This window comes from Chrysemys picta, chromosome 1, assembly GCF_011386835.1.
Source record: "Chrysemys picta bellii isolate R12L10 chromosome 1, ASM1138683v2, whole genome shotgun sequence".
Taxonomy (NCBI): domain Eukaryota; kingdom Metazoa; phylum Chordata; order Testudines; family Emydidae; genus Chrysemys; species Chrysemys picta.
Window position 1 is genome coordinate 74450850 of NC_088791.1, and position 20964 is coordinate 74471813.

Genomic DNA, 20964 nt, shown 5'->3' on the forward strand with positions numbered 1-20964 from the left:
CTCCCACAAGCTCATCTCCTTGTCCCCTCTCTGATGTATACAGAGAAAGGGAAGGTAGGGAAGATACCATCCCAGTGCCCCTCCCACAATCAAAGTCCTGCAGAAGGTGCCAGGAGCCATGACTCCAACAATTCCCTCGGGGGACACTCCTAAAAAGGTCTTCTGAGAGACAGGCTGCAGCCCACACATACCAAACAACTACGATTATTGAAAAAAAAAAGAGGTGTGATTGAGCACGAGTTGTGAGAAACATGCTGCAAACCCTAACATGCAGTTACAAGAAAACCTCAGGAGCTGTGTAGCTATTGTTCTGTAACCACAGTGACTAAGGTAGACTCATCCCATGTACTCAGTAAAGCCAATGGCTGGGAGCAGAAAAAGGATATTTGTTGTTTCAGCTGCTCTCTAATGCATGGGTGGGCTGTGCTGTAAGATCTTTGGGACATGGACTATCATTTGCTGTATTATACAGTGCCTAGCACAATGGAGCTCTGACCCGGCTAAGTCATCTAGGTGAAACTGCAATGTAAGTGAAATAACTAAAACAAACAAATAAATAATACAGTACACTCCTGTTTATCCAAAACCCTATTATTCAAACTTCTGCATTATCCGAATTCCTTCCTTGTCCCCCAGAGCACAGCCTGCTGGCCAGGACTCCGCTTTGCCCCACCAGGACTGCAGCCTCCCACCAGAACCTTGCAGCTGCAGTGATCGGGTGTCACTGGCCCTGCAGCAGCCCTGGGAGCCCTCTGCAGCCCCGCTGTCACGAGAGAGTGAGTGGGCAGAGCAGAGACTCCTGGCCAGGTCTGCGAGGAGGAGGAGGAACCACCAGCAGCAGGGGAGGCCATCCCGCCAACTGAACGGCTCCCACCCTCTTGATTATTGGAACAAAATCAGTGCCCCTCCCACGCTATTCAGACAGTTGGGAATACACTGTACTCTTGCAAAGATCCTTTCAGGTTTGAATAGGCTGTAGTCTGTAGCAGCTGACTTCCTTAAGGAGCCCTTTGGGTGGAGAAAGAATAGCCTCTGATGCTCCTCCTCAAAGATGAGGGAGTGTGGAGGGGACACACCGAGGAAAGGAGCAGGAGAAGGGAGTCAGGACTAGAGCTGACTAGAAGATGACAATTCCATTTTGTGGCAAATTTTGAGGTTTTGAAATTTGTTTTTGATCTGCATTTGGGTGTGTATGTGGGTGGCCATTAGTGCTCCAGCCTGCGATGTGGAAGTGCCAAGTTGAAGTCCTTTCTCTGCCTGAGTGGGAATGGAAAACTCTGCTGTAAATTAGGCAGAAGAGAGTTTTAATCCCAGATTGCTCTGAATCAGGGAGCCTTGAAACTGGCATATCCACTTCATGGGCCAGCACCTTAGCTCATTTCATGAAAGGCTTTGGCTTTGACAAAACATCATATTTCACCAACATTTAATTTAGTTGTAAATGTAGTTGTTGTGCCATGAACTGTTTTTCTGATTAAAACATTTTGACCAACTCTAACAGGAATATTATGTTTGCCAGGAATATCCTGGGGAGACAAAGGGACCTGTTGTGGGCAACCCAGTTAGGGTAGAAGATTCAGTTGTCAACTCTTCTGATTTTATTGACATCTTTGTGATATTTGCTCTTTTCCTCAAGTCCCAGCTTGTAGTTGTGTAAATACTTGAGAATCTGAAGCTTTAAAAAAAAAAAAAAGTTTCTAGCCCTTATGTTTGCTGAGAAAAACATATGAAAAGATGAATCATAAAAGCAGGGAATAACAAGAAGACAAATAAAAAGAACCAAACTGTATAACATGGTTTTAAAATACCATGATTTGTAAGTCAGTCTGATTAGGGTCGGTACTACCATTAAGGCAAACTAGGCGGTTGCTTAGGGCGCCAAGATTTGGGAGCGCCAAAAAGCGTGCAGCTCACACTCCCTCTCCCAGCGCAGCGGCCGCTCCACTTCTCTGGCCTCCCAGGCTTGCGGCGCCAATCAGCTGTTTGGTAGGGTTACCATATTTTGTGCCTCCAAATGGAGGACACTCCACGCCCCCGGCCCCGCCCCCAGCCCCGCCCAACCCCGCCCCCTCCCCAAAGTCTCCGCCCCTCCCCTGCTTCCCGCGAATATTTGATTCGCGGGAAGCCTGAAGCAGGTAAGGGGGTTGTGGGGGGAGGAGGCGCGGCCCAGGCTGGCCACCCGGCATTTCCAGCCTGGGTCGGCTCGGGCCCTGGGGTGCCGGCCCCCGCCGACCACCCCCGGCCCGCCCAGCACTGCCGGCCCCCGGCGGCCCGGCGCACCCCCCGGCTCCCGGCCCCGCGGGCCTGCCGGCCCGGCTCCCCGCGGGCCCGGCTGACCCGACTGCCCGCCGGCCCGGCTCCCCGCGGGCCCGGCTGACCCGGCTCCCCGCGGGCCCGGCCGACCCGGCTCCCCGCCGACCCGGCTCCCCGCGGGCCCGGCCGACCCGGCTCCCCGCCGACCCGGCTGACCGGCTCCCCGCCGGCCCGGCTCCCCGCCTACCCGGCTGACCGGCTCCCCGCGGGCCCGGCTCCCGGCCCGGCACCGCGCCCCCGGCTCCCCGTCTGGCCCCGCGCCCGGCCCGGCACTGTGACCCTGGCCCGGCACTGCGCCCCTGGTTCCCGGCCCGGCACCATGCCCCCGGCCCCGCACCGCCGAGCCCTCCCGATTTTCCCGGACATGCCCGGCTTTTGGGGATTTCCCCCCGGACGGGGATTTGAGCCCCCAAAAGCCAGACATGTCCGGGAAAATCCGGACGTATGGTAACCCTACTGTTTGGCGCCCCAAGCCTGGGAAGGGAGGAGAATTAGAGCGGGGGCGGTGTGCTGGGGAGGAGGCGGAGCAGAGGTGAGCTGGGGTGGGGAGCTGCCGCTGGGGGTGGGTGCCTCAGAGTGTGGGGGGAGAAGCTGCCTCAGGGCTCCCCACCCCAGCTCACCTCTGCTACGCGCCCTCCCCGAGCACGCCGTCGCTGCTCCACTTCTCCCGTCTCCCAGGCTTGCGGCTTCAACCAGCTGTTTGGTGCCACAAGCCTGGGAGGGGAGGAGAATTAGAGCGGGGTCGGCGTGCTCGGGGAGGAGGCGGAGCAGAGGTGCGCTGGGGTAGGGAGCTGCTGCACGGCTCCCCGGGGGGGGGCAGCTGCCACGGGGGGGCACATCAGGGCAGAGGGGGCGGCTGGGGGGGCACCTCAGGTCGGAGGGGTGGGCGGGGAGCTGCCGCAGGGCTGGGTGGGGGGGCGCAAGGTGGAAGTTTTGCCTAGGGTGCGAAACTTCCTTGCACCGGCCCTGAGTCTGATGATTTTGGGGAGGCTGACTCAAGAGTTTTAAATGCTCAGGGTTGGCAAGACTGGAAGAGAAGCCTTGCAAGAAGAAAGAAGCTGCTGCTGAAATAATTTTCCCTGCAGGTTCACTGGGATGTTGCCCACTCATGCCAATCGTCACACTGAGCACTTCTCTAAGGCACATCCAACAGCTGCTTCCTTTCTCTTATTACCCACTGACAACTGATGGCATTTTTGAAATGGAGTGTAAAGGGGCCTGTGAAGAGATTGCTTCCTTGTCATCTGAAGAGAGGAGCAAACAGATAATACAGGGTGAGAAGGACTATGCTGATGCAGGAACTAGTGGGAGAGAGTAACAATGTTCCACATTTTATATTTCAAAACAGTTATTCCCTTTAAAGTAAAATATGTTGTCCACTAAAGAGTGGAAGCCCTTGATATTTGATTTTGCCTTTTCTCCATTGGCTTCACTGATTCACATAACAGGACTGATTTTCAAGCTGCAGGTGTAACTTCTGTCTTTATTCTAGATATTCAAAAGTAAAAAAGAAACAGCTTCTCTCTATCATCTATAAATGCTAAAACAGTTATCTATAAATATTCACAGTAAACAACAATCAGAAAAGGAAGGAAACAATAGAAAGATTCAATTATATCATAGGTAGAGGCCTATGTATACCTTGGACATGCTAAGATTAAAAATATATATATGTTCCAATAGTTTTCTTACATATTGTCTTGAAGTATAAAAAAATCCTGTAATTTATAGTGAATGGGAAAATGTCTCTCAAACCACATGGCTCTTATCTCTCTTGATTATGCCAATAGTGAATTCACCAGCATGAGATGAAAGATTTTCAAATAAGCAACTCCCAAATATAGTACTTTTTAGTTTTTTTTTATTGTGACTGCATTACCTGTATCTTATTATTATTATTATTTATACCTCAGCAGTTCCTAGGAGCCCTAATCACAGACTAAGAACACACAGAACAAAAGGACAGCCTTGAGACAGGAGACAACAGATGGACACAGCCAGATAGATGGGGAGTACAAGGAAACAATGAAAAAACACTTGTCAGAATGATAAGCCGGGGTCACAGAACATCAGCAGCCTGATGGTTGACAAATATTGTGTAGGCAGCATGGCAAAGAAAAGTGTTAAGGAGGAATTTCAAGGAGGATAATGAGATACCTTTGTGGACATTTACGGGGAGCTCCTCCTAAGTGTGGGGCAATATGGGAGGTAGGGTGGGGTGAAAAACATTAAGAATTCTGTTTTAGCCATTGAGATTGAGCTGAGAGCTAGATGTCCAACCGCGGAGCTCTATGGAACCCCACAGAAAGTTGAACAGGGGACATGAGGAGGATCCTCTGGAGGACACACTTAAGGAGCAATTAGAGAGGTACAAAAAGAACCAGAAGAGGACAGAAACATGGAATTGACTGGGGGACAGCAACAACAACAATAGTAGTGGCAGAAAAAGCAGCTCATGGCACAAATCTACTCAGCTGAAAACACTGGACATAATTTCCATATGTCGAATATCTTGGAGGGTGATGGGGGGGAGGTCAGAGATCCAGAAAGGTGACTTGTCCAGAGAAATACGGTAAGTCAGTGGCAGAGGCAAGAACTTAACTCGGATATCCTGGCTTATGGTTCTATGCTCTAACCAAAGCCGTCCCTTGGGTATGGCGAATCAGGGCAACTGTTCCATGCCCCGGGCCCTGTGCTTTGGGGGGCCCCGCAGGCCGCCAGTGCAATTGGCTGGCACTGGGTGCGATCATTCCCGGAAATGCCGGAGTGATTGGCCAGCACCGGTTGGTCCCGGAAGTGACAGATTTGTCACTTCCACCCCGGGCCACGCACTCCCCTAGGGATGGCTCTGGCTCTAGCTCTATCTTTGGGCACCACTTTCTTCTCCTGATAGCACAGGAAAATTAGAAATCAGAACACCCGAAAGAGAGGTAAGTGGGGAAAAATGGAGAGAGGAAAGTATATGATTAACTGTACTCAACCTACTGAGATGGTTCTTGTACATTGGCATACTCTTCAACTTGCAAATTTCAGTGGTTGAATTATCATATACTTTGCTGACTGATTTGGGTGTTCTGATCAATAATCACATACTTCACATGCTGAACATAAAAAAAACCCCATTTACATTTTACTGATCAAGCTGCATACTGAAGGCGATAATGTTAGAGACTGCACCAAGATACTGTATGCATTATGTATAACAAACTGGAAACTTTTCAAGTTTCCTTACATTGATTATAGAATTTATTTTCTTCATCCATCCTGATATTTTCATGGGGCTAATGAAATAAACTCTTCCACCAGCAGCTTTTATGTGTTAAGAACAATATTTAATAATTTGATTTATCCATCGCAACTTTAAAAACACACAGCCAATAGGTAGCTGAATACATTCTGGCAAATTTTCAGCAGGAAAATATCCAAATGCATCAATCTTTGTGCACAAAGGGATTTAGGCATTGCAGCACCTCACTCTTAGACACTCTGCTGCCCGGTGGAATTCATAGCCGTGAGTTAAATGTTTAAATATTCATTGGAGCAGGGACTAGAACCCATGTCTCCAATCTCCCAGAAGAATGCCCTTACCCCTGAGCTATAGAGTCATTCTTGCTTGCTTGCTTAATGAATATTTAATTATTAATACAAAGTTGAATATCATCCACAGGCGATATTGAGAGACACCCACCACAGAATACTCATTAGCTGAGGAGTGGGACACTCACCTGAGAGGTGGGACATCTGGGGTCAAGCCTCTACTCCAAGGCAGCAGAGGAGGGATTCAAACTTGGGTCTCTCACATCCTGGAGGAGTGCCCTAATTATTCGGTATAGTGGGAGACACACATGACCTGCTCACGTCCACCTGTCTCTGGTGTGGGTTACACATGGAGTGAGAACGCCTACCACAACTGAGATAGGTGGGGGGAACACCTATGTTGTGAATCCGACCACAATTTAAGCATGAACTGGGCACTGAGCAGTTCAGCAGCATCGGGACTTAAGTGGTTATGTGCATGCTCACCAACAGAAAGTTGGGCACCTAGTGGGTTAGGTGGCAGCTAAGCAGGGGTTTGGGGGATCTCAATTTTGCTTAAATGTTGGACTTAGGTGCCTAAAATGGCAGCCAGGTGCCTAAGTTCCTCTGTGAATCTAGCCCTGAACTCTCATATTTGTATTATCTGGGATTCATACACCCACATTCCTTTTGGCACACAAACGCAAGATTTTGTGAGCTCAAATGGATGTGGCTGCACATTTTGCAGAAAGATTTGTAGAGGACTGATGACAATTTAGGCTTCTAAATTCCTGCTAACTTTGCGCTGTACCATCCAGTGGGAAAATGAAATGCAGCATGCAGCTCAATCAGTAAAGCAGTTTCATCAGTGAAGAATGCAGTAAAACATAGAATTACCGCTACCTTGTAGATATACTCATAGAGTATGAAATTAATCAGCAAATCATGCCGGTGGAGTGGCAATAAAACCTAAACCACCAACACATCTAGCCATCAATGTCTATATGATAATTGCATCAGTAAACAGAGTATCGGGGATCAAAATAGTCAAATTCTGAAGCTCTTAGCCATGTTTTATTCAGGCCTTACTCAGGCAAAATTCCCTCTAAGGTTAATGAGAGTTTTGGCCTGACTAAGGAGTGAGTCAAAAATGAGTAAACGCTTCAGGATTTGGACCAATATGTAACTCAATCAGATGAGTACAGTGGTGACATGCAACAGATTCTGTGCTACTGTGAAACAACAGAAACATTTCAACATGTTACCTTGGAGTTTATCTCCCCCTATTTCAAAGTGAAATGGAGAACCACAAGTATGATGAACTACCCAGAAAATTACTAACTGTACAGAATTAACACGTATGAATCAGGAATAAAAAATAAGTCCTAAATACAGTGATAAGTTGTGGTATAGTCTCCTCTCAATGCAACATATATAACTGGAAGATTATGCAATATATAATTAATATGCAATACACATAATTATTGGAAGACTAAGGGTGAAATCTTGACCCCATTAAAATCAACGGGGGTTTGCTATTGACTTCCGTGGGGTCAGGATTTCATTTTAAGGTTTTTATTAGACTCAGAAATCTATGTCAATGAATTTCACTACCTGCAGATAATTGTTTTAGCTTTAAAAACTTGTCTGTTTTTTAGAAGGATTTAAATGTTGACACATTCTCTTGGCACACTGAGATTACTTTACTTTCTAAACTGTCTCACTGAAATAAGTGGGATTACTTAAAGAGTAAGGTACTATGTAACCTAAGTAAAGGTGGCAGAATCTGGTCCTAAGACAAAGGTTAAACCAAACATCTAGAATATCCTTTCCTTGATTGCTAAAAGAAAATAAAGTTATATTTTTTCTTAAATAAATAATGAATGTAGTTAAAACATCTTTTATTTTACAGTTCTACTTTCCACATAGGTGGAGGAGAGGAAAAAACCCTTATCCTAAGTGTAACAAACCAGTCTACTCTATTTATTAGTGCATACTTCAGTCACTGCATTGGAAAGCGTTTCTTCTGCTGTCCAGTTAGATCATACAAGCAGGTACCTTTATATCTGTTTGGAAAAAAATTATATTAGCAAAGTTGGCTTTTGATAGTTTAGTCCAATTTCATTCTATTTGTGTAAATTAACTTTTGGGTTTTAGAGTAAAAAGGACAGGCTGTCGGTTGAAGCATGGGTGTTTGAACATTGGCACATTGTTACAGCTAGAAAGGAAGCTAGCAGATGGGATTCAAGATGTCCAGAAGACAGTGAATGTTTCACTGGAGAGGGGAGAGAGAAGTTGAGAAAGGGAATGTCAGAAAGCACAGATGAGGAAAGAAAGCAGTTGGGGGCGAGGACATAGGGAAGATATCAGAGTGGCATAATAAGACAATATAATTTCTTAAACTGTATAAAACATGTTTTAATTTGAGATTTTAAAAGAGATGGAGAAACACAGCACGGCTGTGTCATGGAGCTGGAGCTGCAAAGGAGCAGTCTCTTGCATGAAGAGTGGCAAGAACAGGTGAAGAAACAGAGGAGGGAGAAGAAGTAGGGAAAGAGAGAGAAAGGGACTATGAGATAGGGAGGAAATTTCATGAAGGATTTTGAAAGCAGAGAAGGCAATTTTGACAGATTCTGAATCGAAATGCAAGATAGTGGACGTGCTTGAGGATGGGAGATAAAGTGGTTTCTCCTCTTTGCATGTTTGAGAAGATACACAACAGATTCAGTGCAAATCTGAGCCTGGAGACATGATATCTGGAAGGCTATAAAAGAGGGAGTCACAAATATATGAGGAGAGGCGATAAGGAGCATGGAAGAATATTTCAGTGGAAGGGATGTCTCACATGTGTGGGAATTTGCAGAGGAGGAAACAGATTTATTGAGAGGAGACATACACACACTTTCGTTTTTGTGAATGATATTTTGTAAAAAGATTTCTAATAATTTTGGGTGCTTTTCTTTTTTTAAAGATTAAACTTTGTGTAACATACTTCCAAGATTTCTGTCAGTGCTAACCTTGATTGCCATGTTCAGTGACTCAGCTTGGCTCATGTCAAATACCCCATGCACAACTTGTTGAAAAGTTTGAGGTCAAAGTGTGGTGAACCATCTTACCTCTCTAATGTCCCTTTGATATTTACTGCTCATTTCTTCTGTTTTAATTAGATCCTTCCTGGCGGTCTCTGCTTCCTGCTCTACTTCCCCCACTCGGGAAGACAGTGCAGCCAAACGTTCCTTCATTTGTGCCATTTCATAATTTTGCTTTTCGAGCAGTTCCTGTAGTTCCAACACTTGACTGGCTTCATCATTTGAGTCTATAGAGCCATTTGATAGGCGCTGCAGGGAGAGACGCAACAATATTCATCCATTACTTATCATATAATGTAGAAACTGCCTGAAGCATTTTTAAAACAAATCTGTCAGCAATTAAAAGACAAAATATTACAGGCATTTTAAGTGTAAATAACATGAGATTCAGGGATACTAATGAACAAAGGTAATAGAAGATATGTGCACGGTTAAACTGTGTTTTAGAACAACTGGGGGGGTGAATTGTGATTATTTATGTACTGGGTCTTTTTTTTTTATAGGAAGTCGGCGCTAGTCAATAGAATTCAACCTTCAGAGCAAGGAAATCTCCATCAGGAGAGGTGGAATTTTAAGTCTCTAGTATTGCATATACAAATGATAAGGGAAGAAATGTAAACATGAATGAGCAACAGTGTTTGGCACTGACACGTGAAACTTCAGAACTCTGAAGTTCCTGCCTCCCAACCCTACTCAGTCAGCCAGATCACATTACTAAAATTCACCAGAAAGCATCATGCAGATGCACAGCAACCCTCTGATCCCCAGTTTGTCTGGACAACTGTCATTTTGAAAGTATGCACAGAACAAACAACAAGGCTCCACACTGTATTTAAAATTAATCAATGAAGTTTGGGATGGCTCCCAAGAATCATCTCACTAACCCTCCCCCAATCCCAAACAGAATGGTGGACAGATATCAGTTATGTTTGGGTGGAGTTGCGAATAACATTCTGCAGGCTGATTCTGCTAGTTTTTGTCCTCTCTTGAAGTCTCGCTCTCCCAATGTCTCTTCCTCATTAGTGTTCATCTTCCTTGAAGTCTCTATTCAGCATCTCTCTTCACCCCTGTACCCAGCTAGGCTAGGCTACTTCATATTTCTGCCACTCAGCTTCAATGAGAAGGGAAACAATGAACTAGCTGCTGAGTATCTGCACACAGAGAAGTGGGGGAGACAAACAGCTGATGGGTTGCTGCAAGTTGCTGGAGTTCAATAGAGCAGTGCTATAAAAGCCACTTTACATTGTCCCATGCTGTCAAGAGTGCAGCACAGGGATATTGGTCCTCAAGGATGTAGTCCATTGCCCACTGGAGAGCCAAGTGTATACTACTGTATACATGGTGTATGTCTGGCTGTGCCCTGGATAGAATCCATACTTTCTCCCATTGCTGTTTCTGTGTTACCATCATGACTACATATTTATACAGTTGTGTCTATTTACAAATTCAAAGAAAATCACTTTGTTTATTGACTTTAATTATATTCTTACTCAACTCAGCTATCAAATGAACCCAGACCATATAGTTACACTAAGACCATCTGTATTTCTGTGGATCACTGAATAAAATTTTACACTAAAGATTCATTAGATTAAAACAGCTCAGCTCCAAAATTACTTTCCTAGTGATTTGTATTATGCTTAAACTGTATGTTAATTACTGAAATACAGTTGATCTACTTTGGGATACTACTGACTAATGACAATCGTAGAAGTTGAAAAATCTTATTTCCATTTTATTTTGTTGGTCAGAATGATTTCAATTACAGCATTTGCATATAATTACCATTCATATGCTGCAACTGTATATGAAAATAAAAATACTACCTGGCCACAATATTAAATACATTACCACCATCCTTTGTTCCAGTGTATGAACTTTATGTAACTTCTCCACTCATGGTTATTGTAATGTTACTTTTAGGGTTTTATTTTCATGCAGTAATTTTTGCATTTATGACAGATGGAGTAAGTCATAGACAGATGGACAAACTTTATCATGTGTTTACCTTGCCATATTATTCCCTAAATGGTAGCATATGAATTGAAGCTAAAAATATAACTAAGCAACTATCAAATATGAAACATGAACACCATTCCGGTCACTTACTTTACGTGACCAAAACTATGATAACTTCATCATCAGTAAGCCTTAATTACTAACAAGAGTACATTCATCAGCATTTTCTGTGAAAAATAATTGTGAAAGTTAAAAAAATAATTGCACCATTTTTCTTTGAGAGATTACAATAATTTAAAAAATAGAAATAAACAAATAAATGATCTAAAAACTGTTGAAGTAGATGACTAAGGAATAGATTTTAAAGGTAGAAAAGTGCCTAACTCTCATTGATAACTCCCATATATTTCATGGTTAAGTTGAGTCATTATAGAAAAAGGTTATATGTCTTGATCAAAACTGGCTTGCAAGTTACTTTTTCCTGTTGTTCACCTCTGGTAAGTACTTGCTGAATGCAGTTAGTCGAAAAGCAGCATATTCATGTTCTCTTGGTCCCGATGACTGGAAAAAGGCTAATGTGGTGCCCATCTTTAAAAAAGGGAAGGCGGAGGATCTGGGAAACTACAGGCCAGTCAGCCTCATCTCACTCCCTGGAAAAATCATGGAGCAGATCCTCAAGGAATCAATTCTGAAGCACTTATAGGAGAGGAGAGTGATCAGGAACAGTCAGCATGGATTCACCAAGGGCAAGTCATGCCTGACTAACCTAATTGCCTTCTATGATGAGATAACTAGCTCTGTGGATGAGGGGAAAGCAGTGGATGTGTTATTCCTTGACTTTAGCAAAGCTTTTGATACAGTCTCCCACAGTATTCTTGCCAGCAAGTTAAAGAAGTATGGGCTGGATGAATGGACTATAAGGTGGATAGAAAGCTGGCTAGATCGTCGGGCTCAACGGGTAGTGATCAATGGCTCCATGTCTAGCTGGCAGCCAGTATCAAGTGGAGTGCCCCAAGGGTCGGTCCGGGGGCTGGTTTTGTTCAATATCTTCATTAATGATCTGGAGGATGGCATGGACTGCACCCTCAGCAAGTTTGCAAATGACACTAAACTGGGAGGCGTGATAGATACACTGGAGGGTAGGGATAGCATACAGAGGGACCTAGACAAATTAGAGGATTGGGCCAAAAGAAATCTGATGAGGTTCAACAAGAGTCCTGCACTTAGGATGGAAGAATCCCATGCACCACTACAGACTAGGGACCGAATGGCTAGGCAGCAGTTCTGCAGAAAAGGACCTTGGGGTTACAGTGGACGAGAAGCTGGATATGAGTCGACAGTGTGCCCTTGTTGCCAAGAAGGCTAATGGCATTTTGGGCTGTATAAGTTGGGGCATTGCCAGCAGATCGAGGGATGTGATCATTCCCCTGTATTCGACATTGGTGAGGCCTCATCTAGAGTCCTGTGTCCAGTTTTGGGCCCTACACTACAAGAAGGATGTGGAAAAATTGGAAAGAGTCCAGCAGAGGGCAACAAAAATGATTAGAGGGCTGGAGCACATGAGTTATGAGGAGAGGCTGGGGGAACTGGGATTGTTTAGTCTGCAGAAGAGAAGAATGAGGTGGGATTTGATAGCTGCTTTCAACTACCTGAAAGGGGGTTCCAAAGAGGATGGATCTAGACTGTTCTCAGTGGTACCAGACAGAACAAGGAGTAATGGTCTCAAGTTACAGTGGGGGAGGTTTAGGTTGGACATCAGGAAAAACTTTTTCACTAGGAGGGTGGTGAAGCACTGGAATAGGTTACCTAGGGAGGTGGTGGAATCGCCTTTCTTAGAGGTTTTTTAAGGTCAGGCTTGACAAAGCCCTGGCTGGGATGATTTAGTTGGGGATTGGTCCTGCTTTGAGCAGGGGGTTGGGCTAGATGACCTCCTGAGGTCCCTTCTAACCCTGATATTCTATGATTCTATGATTCAATAATTTGACATTCAAAGAAACACATCTAGTGCAATTAATCATTGTTTTCTTTTAGAAACCACATGCAACACTGAAATAACATTAATGGGTACTTACTTTCCCCTATCATCATGCTACATGTTCTCCATCCCTCTGGTTCTCTCTCCACTGTCATCCAGACAACAACAACACACACATGGGGAGGAGGGACTCTTTCCTTTCTCCACAAGGTTTCCCTAGCTAGAGCGGAGAGGCATTGAGCCAGGTCTCCAGGCTAAACTGATCCGAGCTCAGTTTACTCTTGTTGACCTTGTCTCAGACCAGACAAAGTGAATTTGTGTTCCATTTAATCTCTTGGCACACACTATCCTGGGGAAAGAGGGATAGACAGAAGAAAAGAGCTGCAACAGAGTGAGGGTTGGTTTACTTTTGTCACTCGTTTTTTTATAATTTGATTTCCTTTCAATCCTGCCATCCTAGACAACAGCATGGTCTGAATATAGGGTAGGATTAGCCCCCAGAATCCTTTAATTATGTAATACTATTCAACTCAGTGAGGGAGGGAGGAAAGAGAGCATGTTGATTATCCAATCCCAATCATCTGATTATCTAATATTGTTCTATTCAATGTGGCCCCATTAAATACAGACTATCCTTCATTTCAATAATTTGTGTTAGCTAACAACTGCACTAACAAAATCAACGTTTCCATAAGAAATATTATATTTTAAAAATTGTGTTGGATTAGAAGCCACAGCTGAGTCACAAATAATTATGAAGCCCCCACTTTAAAAGTTGTCCCATAATGTTACTGTAGCTTCTCAAAAATTACTTTGTGTTTGTGACATTTTGCTAGAGCCTAAATATTATTAAAATATTTTTCTCAAAATATATATAAATATGTTTTATTGGCTAAAAACTCAATACCTTTCTTGATACCAATATGAATAAATCACGTCTAGTTTGAATCATGTGACATGTACCTAGATCAGTTTTATGCCAGTTTCAATAAGGTATTTTTCATTAACTTGACAGTACAACTGGAATGTGTTAAAGGAACATTTTGATTGCTATGTACCGGTACATTTCACGCCATCTGTCATTTACAAGAGACTTAGAATACACTGTAGTTTCACTCTGTCCCTCACCCAATGGAGAGCAACATTTGGTTATCAAGTCAGCCAAGGGGAGAGAAGAGAGCCAATGACCGGGATGGCCAGATATTTTAGGACCTTTGTAGGATTTGATCCAATACCCATTGAAGTCAATGGAAGACTTCTGTCTTGGATCCCAGAACAGGTGAGTCAGACTTCTAAATCTTTTCACTCACTATTGGCTCAGATATGAAGATCCATAGGTCATTGTGGAGTTGGAAGGAAACAGAATAGCAGAAGTGATGTTAGTAGAGATTAACAAAGGGAAGACTGAAAGCCAAGCACAGAAACTAGGTGAAATCTGAGGTCTCAGAGCAAAAGGAAACTGAGGTCAAGTCAAGAAAGGATAGGAGCTATGAGCTCAGAGGACACGATGAACATGAGACAGACAGACAGACAGACAGGTAGATAGGAGATGCAAGGTAAGGAAAAATGGAAAGAGAGCCAAAAGAGATCTCCAAAGACCCTGTTTTCATCCTAAGCAGTGGCGGAGGTTATACCACAGAGATATGTCCAGGAAAGTTAATTTAAATAATATTTTAAAACAGCATTTCTCAACTCCCTCAACACCTCCCCCTCCCTCTCAGCACCTCCCTCACACCAGCTGTTCCCCACCATGAAGGAGGTGCTGGGAGAGAGGGGGGAGGAGTGGGGACCCTGGGTCCGCGCTGCTCCCGGAAGTGGACAGCATGTCCCTGCGGTTGGGGGTGGGGGCAGGGGGTCTCCGTGTACCGCCCCAGACCCAAGCGCTGACTCCACAGCTCCCATTGGCCTGGAACTGCAGCCAATGGGAGCTGCGGAGGTGGTGCCTGCGAGCAGCGGCGCGTGGAGACTCTCTGACCCCTGCCTAGGAGCCGCTGCCAGAGGGATGTGCCAGTCACTTTTGGGAGCTGCCCAAGGTAAGCTCCACCCCCGCTACCCCCCCCGCACCCCAGCCCAAAACCTGCACCCAAAATCCCTCACAGAGCCCACACCCCCTCCTGCACCCAAACTCCCTCTCACACCCCCACCCCATCCCCCTGCCCCAGCCCTCAGCCCCCTCCAGCACCCAAACTCCCTCCCACACCCAAACTCCCAGCCCTGAGCCCGCACCCCACACCCCCTCCCACACCCAAACTCTCTCCCAGAGCCCATACCCCTCCTGCACCCCAACCCCCTGCCTCAGCCAGGTGAAAATGAGTGAGGGTGGGAGAGAGCGAGCAATGGAGGGAGGGGGGATGAAGTGAATGGGGGAGTGGCATCAGGGTAGAGGTGGAACAGGCGCGTGGCCTCAGGAAGGGGCGGGGCAAGGGTTGAGAGGTGGGGCTTAGGAGTCCCCAAATTTTTTTAAATCAAACTGGGGGTCCTTGGGTGGCTAAAGTTTGAGAACCTCTGTTTTAAAATGTATTTTAGGTTCTGAAAAGCTTTTGTATTTCAAATGATATGTATTGTCTACATCACGGGCTCTCAAACTGGAGGTCAGGACCCCTTAGGGGGTTGCAAGGTTATTACATGGGGGGTTGCGAGCTATCAGCCTCCACCCCAAACCCCACTTTGCCTCCAGCATTTATAATGGTGTTAAATATATTAAAAAGTGTTTTTAATTTATAAGGAGGGGTCACACTCAGAGGCTTCCTATGTGAAAGGGGAGAACCATTGCTCTACAGATTACAGAGAAATGATCGGATTACTAGAATTCTTTTGAAAATGCTGCAGCATCAGAAAACGGGTGGAAAATCTCCTTACCCCCAACTATTTTAATAGAAGGTTTTAGTCTCTACTTAGATCAGCTTCATCACTTTGTAAATCACAGTGAAGATGGGGTTAAAGGTCAAAGAAGGACTATATCTTACTGTATCACATGATGTCTTTAGTATTACCCTTGTGATCTCTCCCATTTGTAAACTTACCATTACAACTGGGAGACTTTGCCAGGGAAGAAAGGGTGCAGGCATCACAAGAAAAAAATAAAATATTTTTAAAAGTCACTTATATGTGTTAAAACTACTTCTCTATGCTGTTTCATCTACTTCAGTTACACCTCTAGGCACAGCATATTAGCTGTAAAAGTTTTCTTATTCTGGAAGAGGAGACTGAAGGGACTGTGGAAGCAGCACTGAGTAGAGCAAAAATTCACAGATAAGGAGCAGGAAGAATGGGGTGAACTAGTAAAGAGCAAATATGACAGCAAGCATATCCCTTTCTCCCACTCGCATGCAGAGGTGCAGAAATCAAACACGTAAAGCTCAAAGGATTACCACAATTTGAAGTTATAATGTATTTAGACAACGAACCTACATTAGAAGATTTGCAGAAAGCCATTAAATCGATTCCCAGGAACAAGGCATATGGCAAAGACTGCTTGCCTGCTGAAATCTACAAATGTCCCAATGACAAACTATTCCAAAAGCTCTATGAAGTCATAATACTTTGTTGGAAAGAAGAAGTGGTACCACAAGATTTCAAAGATGCTCAGTTTGTACAATTATACAAACATAAAGGGGATAGAAGCAACTCTGACAACTACAGAGGTATTTCCCTGTTGAACATTGTTGGAAAAGTTGTCATTTGCATTATGCTCTGTAGGCTGCAACCTCTAGGTGAAAGAATCTATCCTGAAAGTCAATGTGGTTTTCGCTCAGGATGTTCCACCATTGATATAATATTTTCAATCAAGCAACTGCAAGAGAAGTGTAGAGAAAAATGAATACCACTGTACATAGCCTTCATTGATCTGATGAAGGCCTTCAATACGGTAAACAGACTGCCTTTTTGCTGTTCTGAAGACTCTGGGTTGTCCTCTCAAATCACTGAACATTATTCGTTCTTTACATCAAGGAATGAAGGCAACTATAGTATATGAAAACAAAGAATAAAATGTCTTTGATATCAACAATGGGATGAAACGGGTGTATCATAGCCCCCTGTGCTCTTAAACATCAACTTTTCTTTCCTGGTTCTTCATGCATTTAAAGATAGCGTTTATCTTTGAACCAGACTAGATGGTTTACATCACAAGGTTTAGAGTGAAAACCAAGGTGAAAGAGCTGGGTTTTGAAAAATTTCCTGTTTGCGGCTGACACAGCCTTGGTTGCCCATAGTGAATCTTCTCTGCAAAATCTCTTTTTTTCTGCGTCATTCAAGAGGTTTTGGTGGACAATTACTTTCAAGAAGACTGTGATCATGTACCAAAGGGTAGAAGAACCAGTGCCTGACATTACTCCGGAGGGTAAATCTCTTAATGTCATTGACAGCTTTTGCTACTTGGGTTCTATGATCAGCAGGAATCTTGACCTTGAGATTGAATTAAAAGAAGCAGAAAAGTAGCTAAGAATTTCAGCCCATTACAGAAAGGTGCATGGAATAACAGCAAACTATTGACTAAGGTAAAATGCAAATCTGCGAGACTTGTGTGCTGTCATCTCTGCTTTATGGTTCAGAAATGTGGACTCCATATGCTAGGCACTTCAGCAGACTGAACAGCTTCCATATGAGATGCCTGCACAAGGTCCTGAAAATAAAGTGGGAAGACAAAATACCAAAAACAGAGATGTTGGGGTGCACAGGACTGACATATTTAGAAGTCACTATTAAGAAGAGGATATTGTAATAGCTTGCTCATGTCAGAAGAATGGGAGGAGACGATATCCCCCAAAATATTTTGTATAGTGAGATCCGTGACAGCTCTAGAAAGCGAGGTCACCCTTTATGGCAGTACCACAATATGTGTAAAAATGATATGAAGTTGTTCAACATCAACGTAGAAAGCTGCGAGGAGTGCACAGAATCCTATCTAATCTGGAGGAAACATTGGGCACTGGGTGCAACTCAACATGAAGCAGCTTTGATCCAGAGGATGGAAACAAAGTGAGAAAGAAGAAAGCAGCCCTGTAATCTTTGTTTCCAACTCAGATAATATATGGATCTATGGAATTTGTAACAAGGTGCGTCTCTCTCGAATTGGGTTTGGCAGCCACAAATGGATTCATCAGGCACGTGACTAGACTTCTTATGCATACACTATGATCCAGCAGATTGATAGTTGCCTATCATGCAGAGGTATCCCTCATCTTCATGGTGTAAAGAGTAACCTCTCCACTGAGTACTGCGGGGGGTGGGAGGATGGACTGGTGGGACAAGAGAGAGGAGAGGGAAGACCAGGATTCTGTTCCTGGCTCTGCCACAGATTTCTTGTATGACCTTGGCAAGCTGCTTGTACTTCCATTCCTCCAGCTATAAAATGAGGACAATAATACATCCCTTCTTCGCAGGGGTGTTGTGAGGCTCAATGCATTAATAGTTCATCAAAATCTTTTGGATCCTTGGACAAAAGGTGATTTAAACAATTAAGTTAATGATATTCACTTCATATTACATAGTATTATAGACCACAGGGATAAAGAGAAGCAGCAAAAGCAAATTTAACATCACTATGTTAAAAAAAAAAAAGGCAAAAGCAAAGTCATGGCAGTGACTGAGAATCTGAAATCACAGTCCATATAAAGTGGTGCAGAGATAGTGTCTCCTCACTAAAAAGCTTTTATAGCTGTCCAAATATAGCAATAGTAGCCAGGAGGAGAAACAGAACAGAGATGAAAGAATCATCAAGCAAATCTGATGGCAGAGATAGTATTAGTTACAATAGAGGAGGCATACCACAGAGAAAATCAAAGTTCAAAAATACCCTGTGGGAGCAAGTGCCATGGAGGGCAACAGGGATTAAACAAGAAAAAAGGTCCAGAAAAAACATCTTAAAATTGCCAGTGGTGTATGGGAGGAGGAGGAGGGGAATGTAATGCCCGTATTCCCTAATGTGGAATAGCATGAAAAGAAAACCAACATCATTAGTGTGGGATTTTTTTTTCTCTCTAGATCAAAAGCACAGCAGCAATGCAATCTGCTGTTTGTATAGGCAACGTGTCAGCAGTGGGAAGGAGGGTAAACACATGGGAACACAGTAAAAGTCCCTCAGACCCTCCCTTCCCCCCATACAACAGCATGAGAAAAGTATCTGCCTACTGGACTATTAGAAGGGAGAAACGAAGATAAAAGCAAGACCAGGAGTAGGTACAGGACAAGACCCACACTGAAAAACTTAATCTCTTTAAATCTGTTCCACATCCACACTTCAGTCTAATTCAATAGTACTGTTGAAGGGAAAGCTGTGTGACAGAGATGGCACAATGTACTATTTAAAACAATAGTAAGGACAGCAGACTACAGTAGTTACCAAATTAAAAATAAAATTGTCCAAGTTAGTGATGTTGAACGTATTGCTTTTTAATTTTGTAAAAGACAAGATATGAGGAAAGCACCGAAATAGTCAGTTTCACCGTGACAAATGCTGAGGTGTTTAATGCCTGTTTTGCTTCAGTCTTCACTAAAAAAGTTAATGGTGACCAGATACTCAACACAATTAATACTAACAACAAGGGGGAAGGAACACAAGCCAAAATAGGGAAAGAACGGGCTAAAAAATGTTTAGATAAATTAGATATATTCAAGTCGGCAGGGCCTGATGAAATTCACCCTCGGGTACATAAGGAACTAGCTGAAGCAATCTCAGAACCATTAGCTATTATCTTTGAGAACTTCTGAAGAACGGGTTAGGTCCCAGAGGACTGGAAAAGGGCAAACAAAGTACCTATCTTTAAAAAGGGGAACAAATAGGGCCTCGGGAATTATATATCAGTCAGCCTAACTTTGATATCTGGAAAGATACTGGAACAAACTATTAAACAATCAGTTTGTAAGCACCTAGAGCAGGGGTCTCAAACTCAAATGACCATGAGGGCCACATGAGGACTAGTGCATTGAACCGAGGGCCGCATCACTGACACCCCCCCCTCGCTGCCTCTGGCCCTGCCCCCACTCCACCCCTTCCATTAGGCCCTGTCCCTGCCCCACCTCTTCCCACCCCTTCCCTGCCCCATTCCAACCCCTTCCCCGAAGTCCCCACCACAACGCTGCCCCCAGGGGTGCAGAAAGGGTGCAAGGTGCGGCAGGAGCTCAGGGCAGGGAGTTGGTGGGTGGGGGTGCAAGAGGTTGAGGGGTGCAGCAGGGGGTCAGGGTGCAGCAGGTGGCTCAGGGCAGGGAGTGCAGGAGGGGTACGGGATGTGGCAGGGGGCTCAGGGCAGGGAGTTGGGGTGGAGGAGGGGTGCAGGATGTGGCAGGGGTCTCAGGGCAGGGGCTTGGGGTGTGGGATGTGGCAGGGGGCTCAGGGCAGGGAGTTGGGGTGCAGGAGGGGTTCAGGGTGCGAGCTCCAGCCTGGCACCATTTACCTAGAGTGGCTTCGGGGTGGCAGTGGCCCCTGGCCCTGCGCCGCTCCTTTCCAGGAAGCTGGAACCCTGTACCTGAGAGAGGGGGGGCTCAGGGTTCTGGGCGTGCGCTGCTCTTGCCGCTCCTCTAGGTACCTCCCGCTGGCCGCGGTTCCCTGTTCCTGGCCAATGGGAGCTGCGGGGGGGGGGGGGCGGTGCCTGGAAGGAGGCAATGCAGGAGCCCTCTGCCTCCTTCCTCCTCCCCCCCGGCCTGAAAGGGTGTGCTGCCAGTTGCTTCAGAGAGCGGCGCGGGGCTCGCAGCGCCACAGGGGGCAATCCCATGGGTAGGAAGAGGGGCGGGAGGGGGCATGGGGAGCTTGGCGGGCCACACGCAAGAGCCCCGCAGGCTGCGTGTTTGAGACCCCTGACCTAGGGGATAATAGGGTTGTAAGAAATAGCCAGCATGGATTTGTCAAAAACAAATAATCCTAAACCAACCTAATTTCTTTCCTTGACATGGTTACTGGCCTCCTGGATGCGGGGAAGCAGTAGATGTGATATATCTTGATTTTAATAAGCCTTTTGACGCAGTCCCACATGATATTCTCACAGGCAAACTAGGGAAATGCAATCTAGACGACATTACTATAAGATGGTTTATGATTTGCTGTCAAACTGGGAGGGCATATTCTAGTGAGGTCCCTCAGGGATCAATCCGGAGTTTGGTACTATTCAATATTTT

The 20964-nt window shown here is 44.9% G+C and overlaps 1 protein-coding gene across 7 annotated transcripts in view; it reads right to left on the minus strand.

Moving 5' to 3' along the window:
* PPFIA2 (PTPRF interacting protein alpha 2) overlaps positions 1-20964 on the minus strand; it is a 642070-nt gene that overhangs the window by 128362 nt on the left and 492744 nt on the right. For all 7 annotated transcript variants that reach the window (XM_065559858.1, XM_065559854.1, XM_008166061.4 and 4 more), the window contains one exon: positions 8946-9167. In XM_065559858.1, the coding sequence (XP_065415930.1) occupies positions 8946-9167 (222 nt within the window). The remainder of the gene's footprint in view (positions 1-8945; positions 9168-20964) is intronic.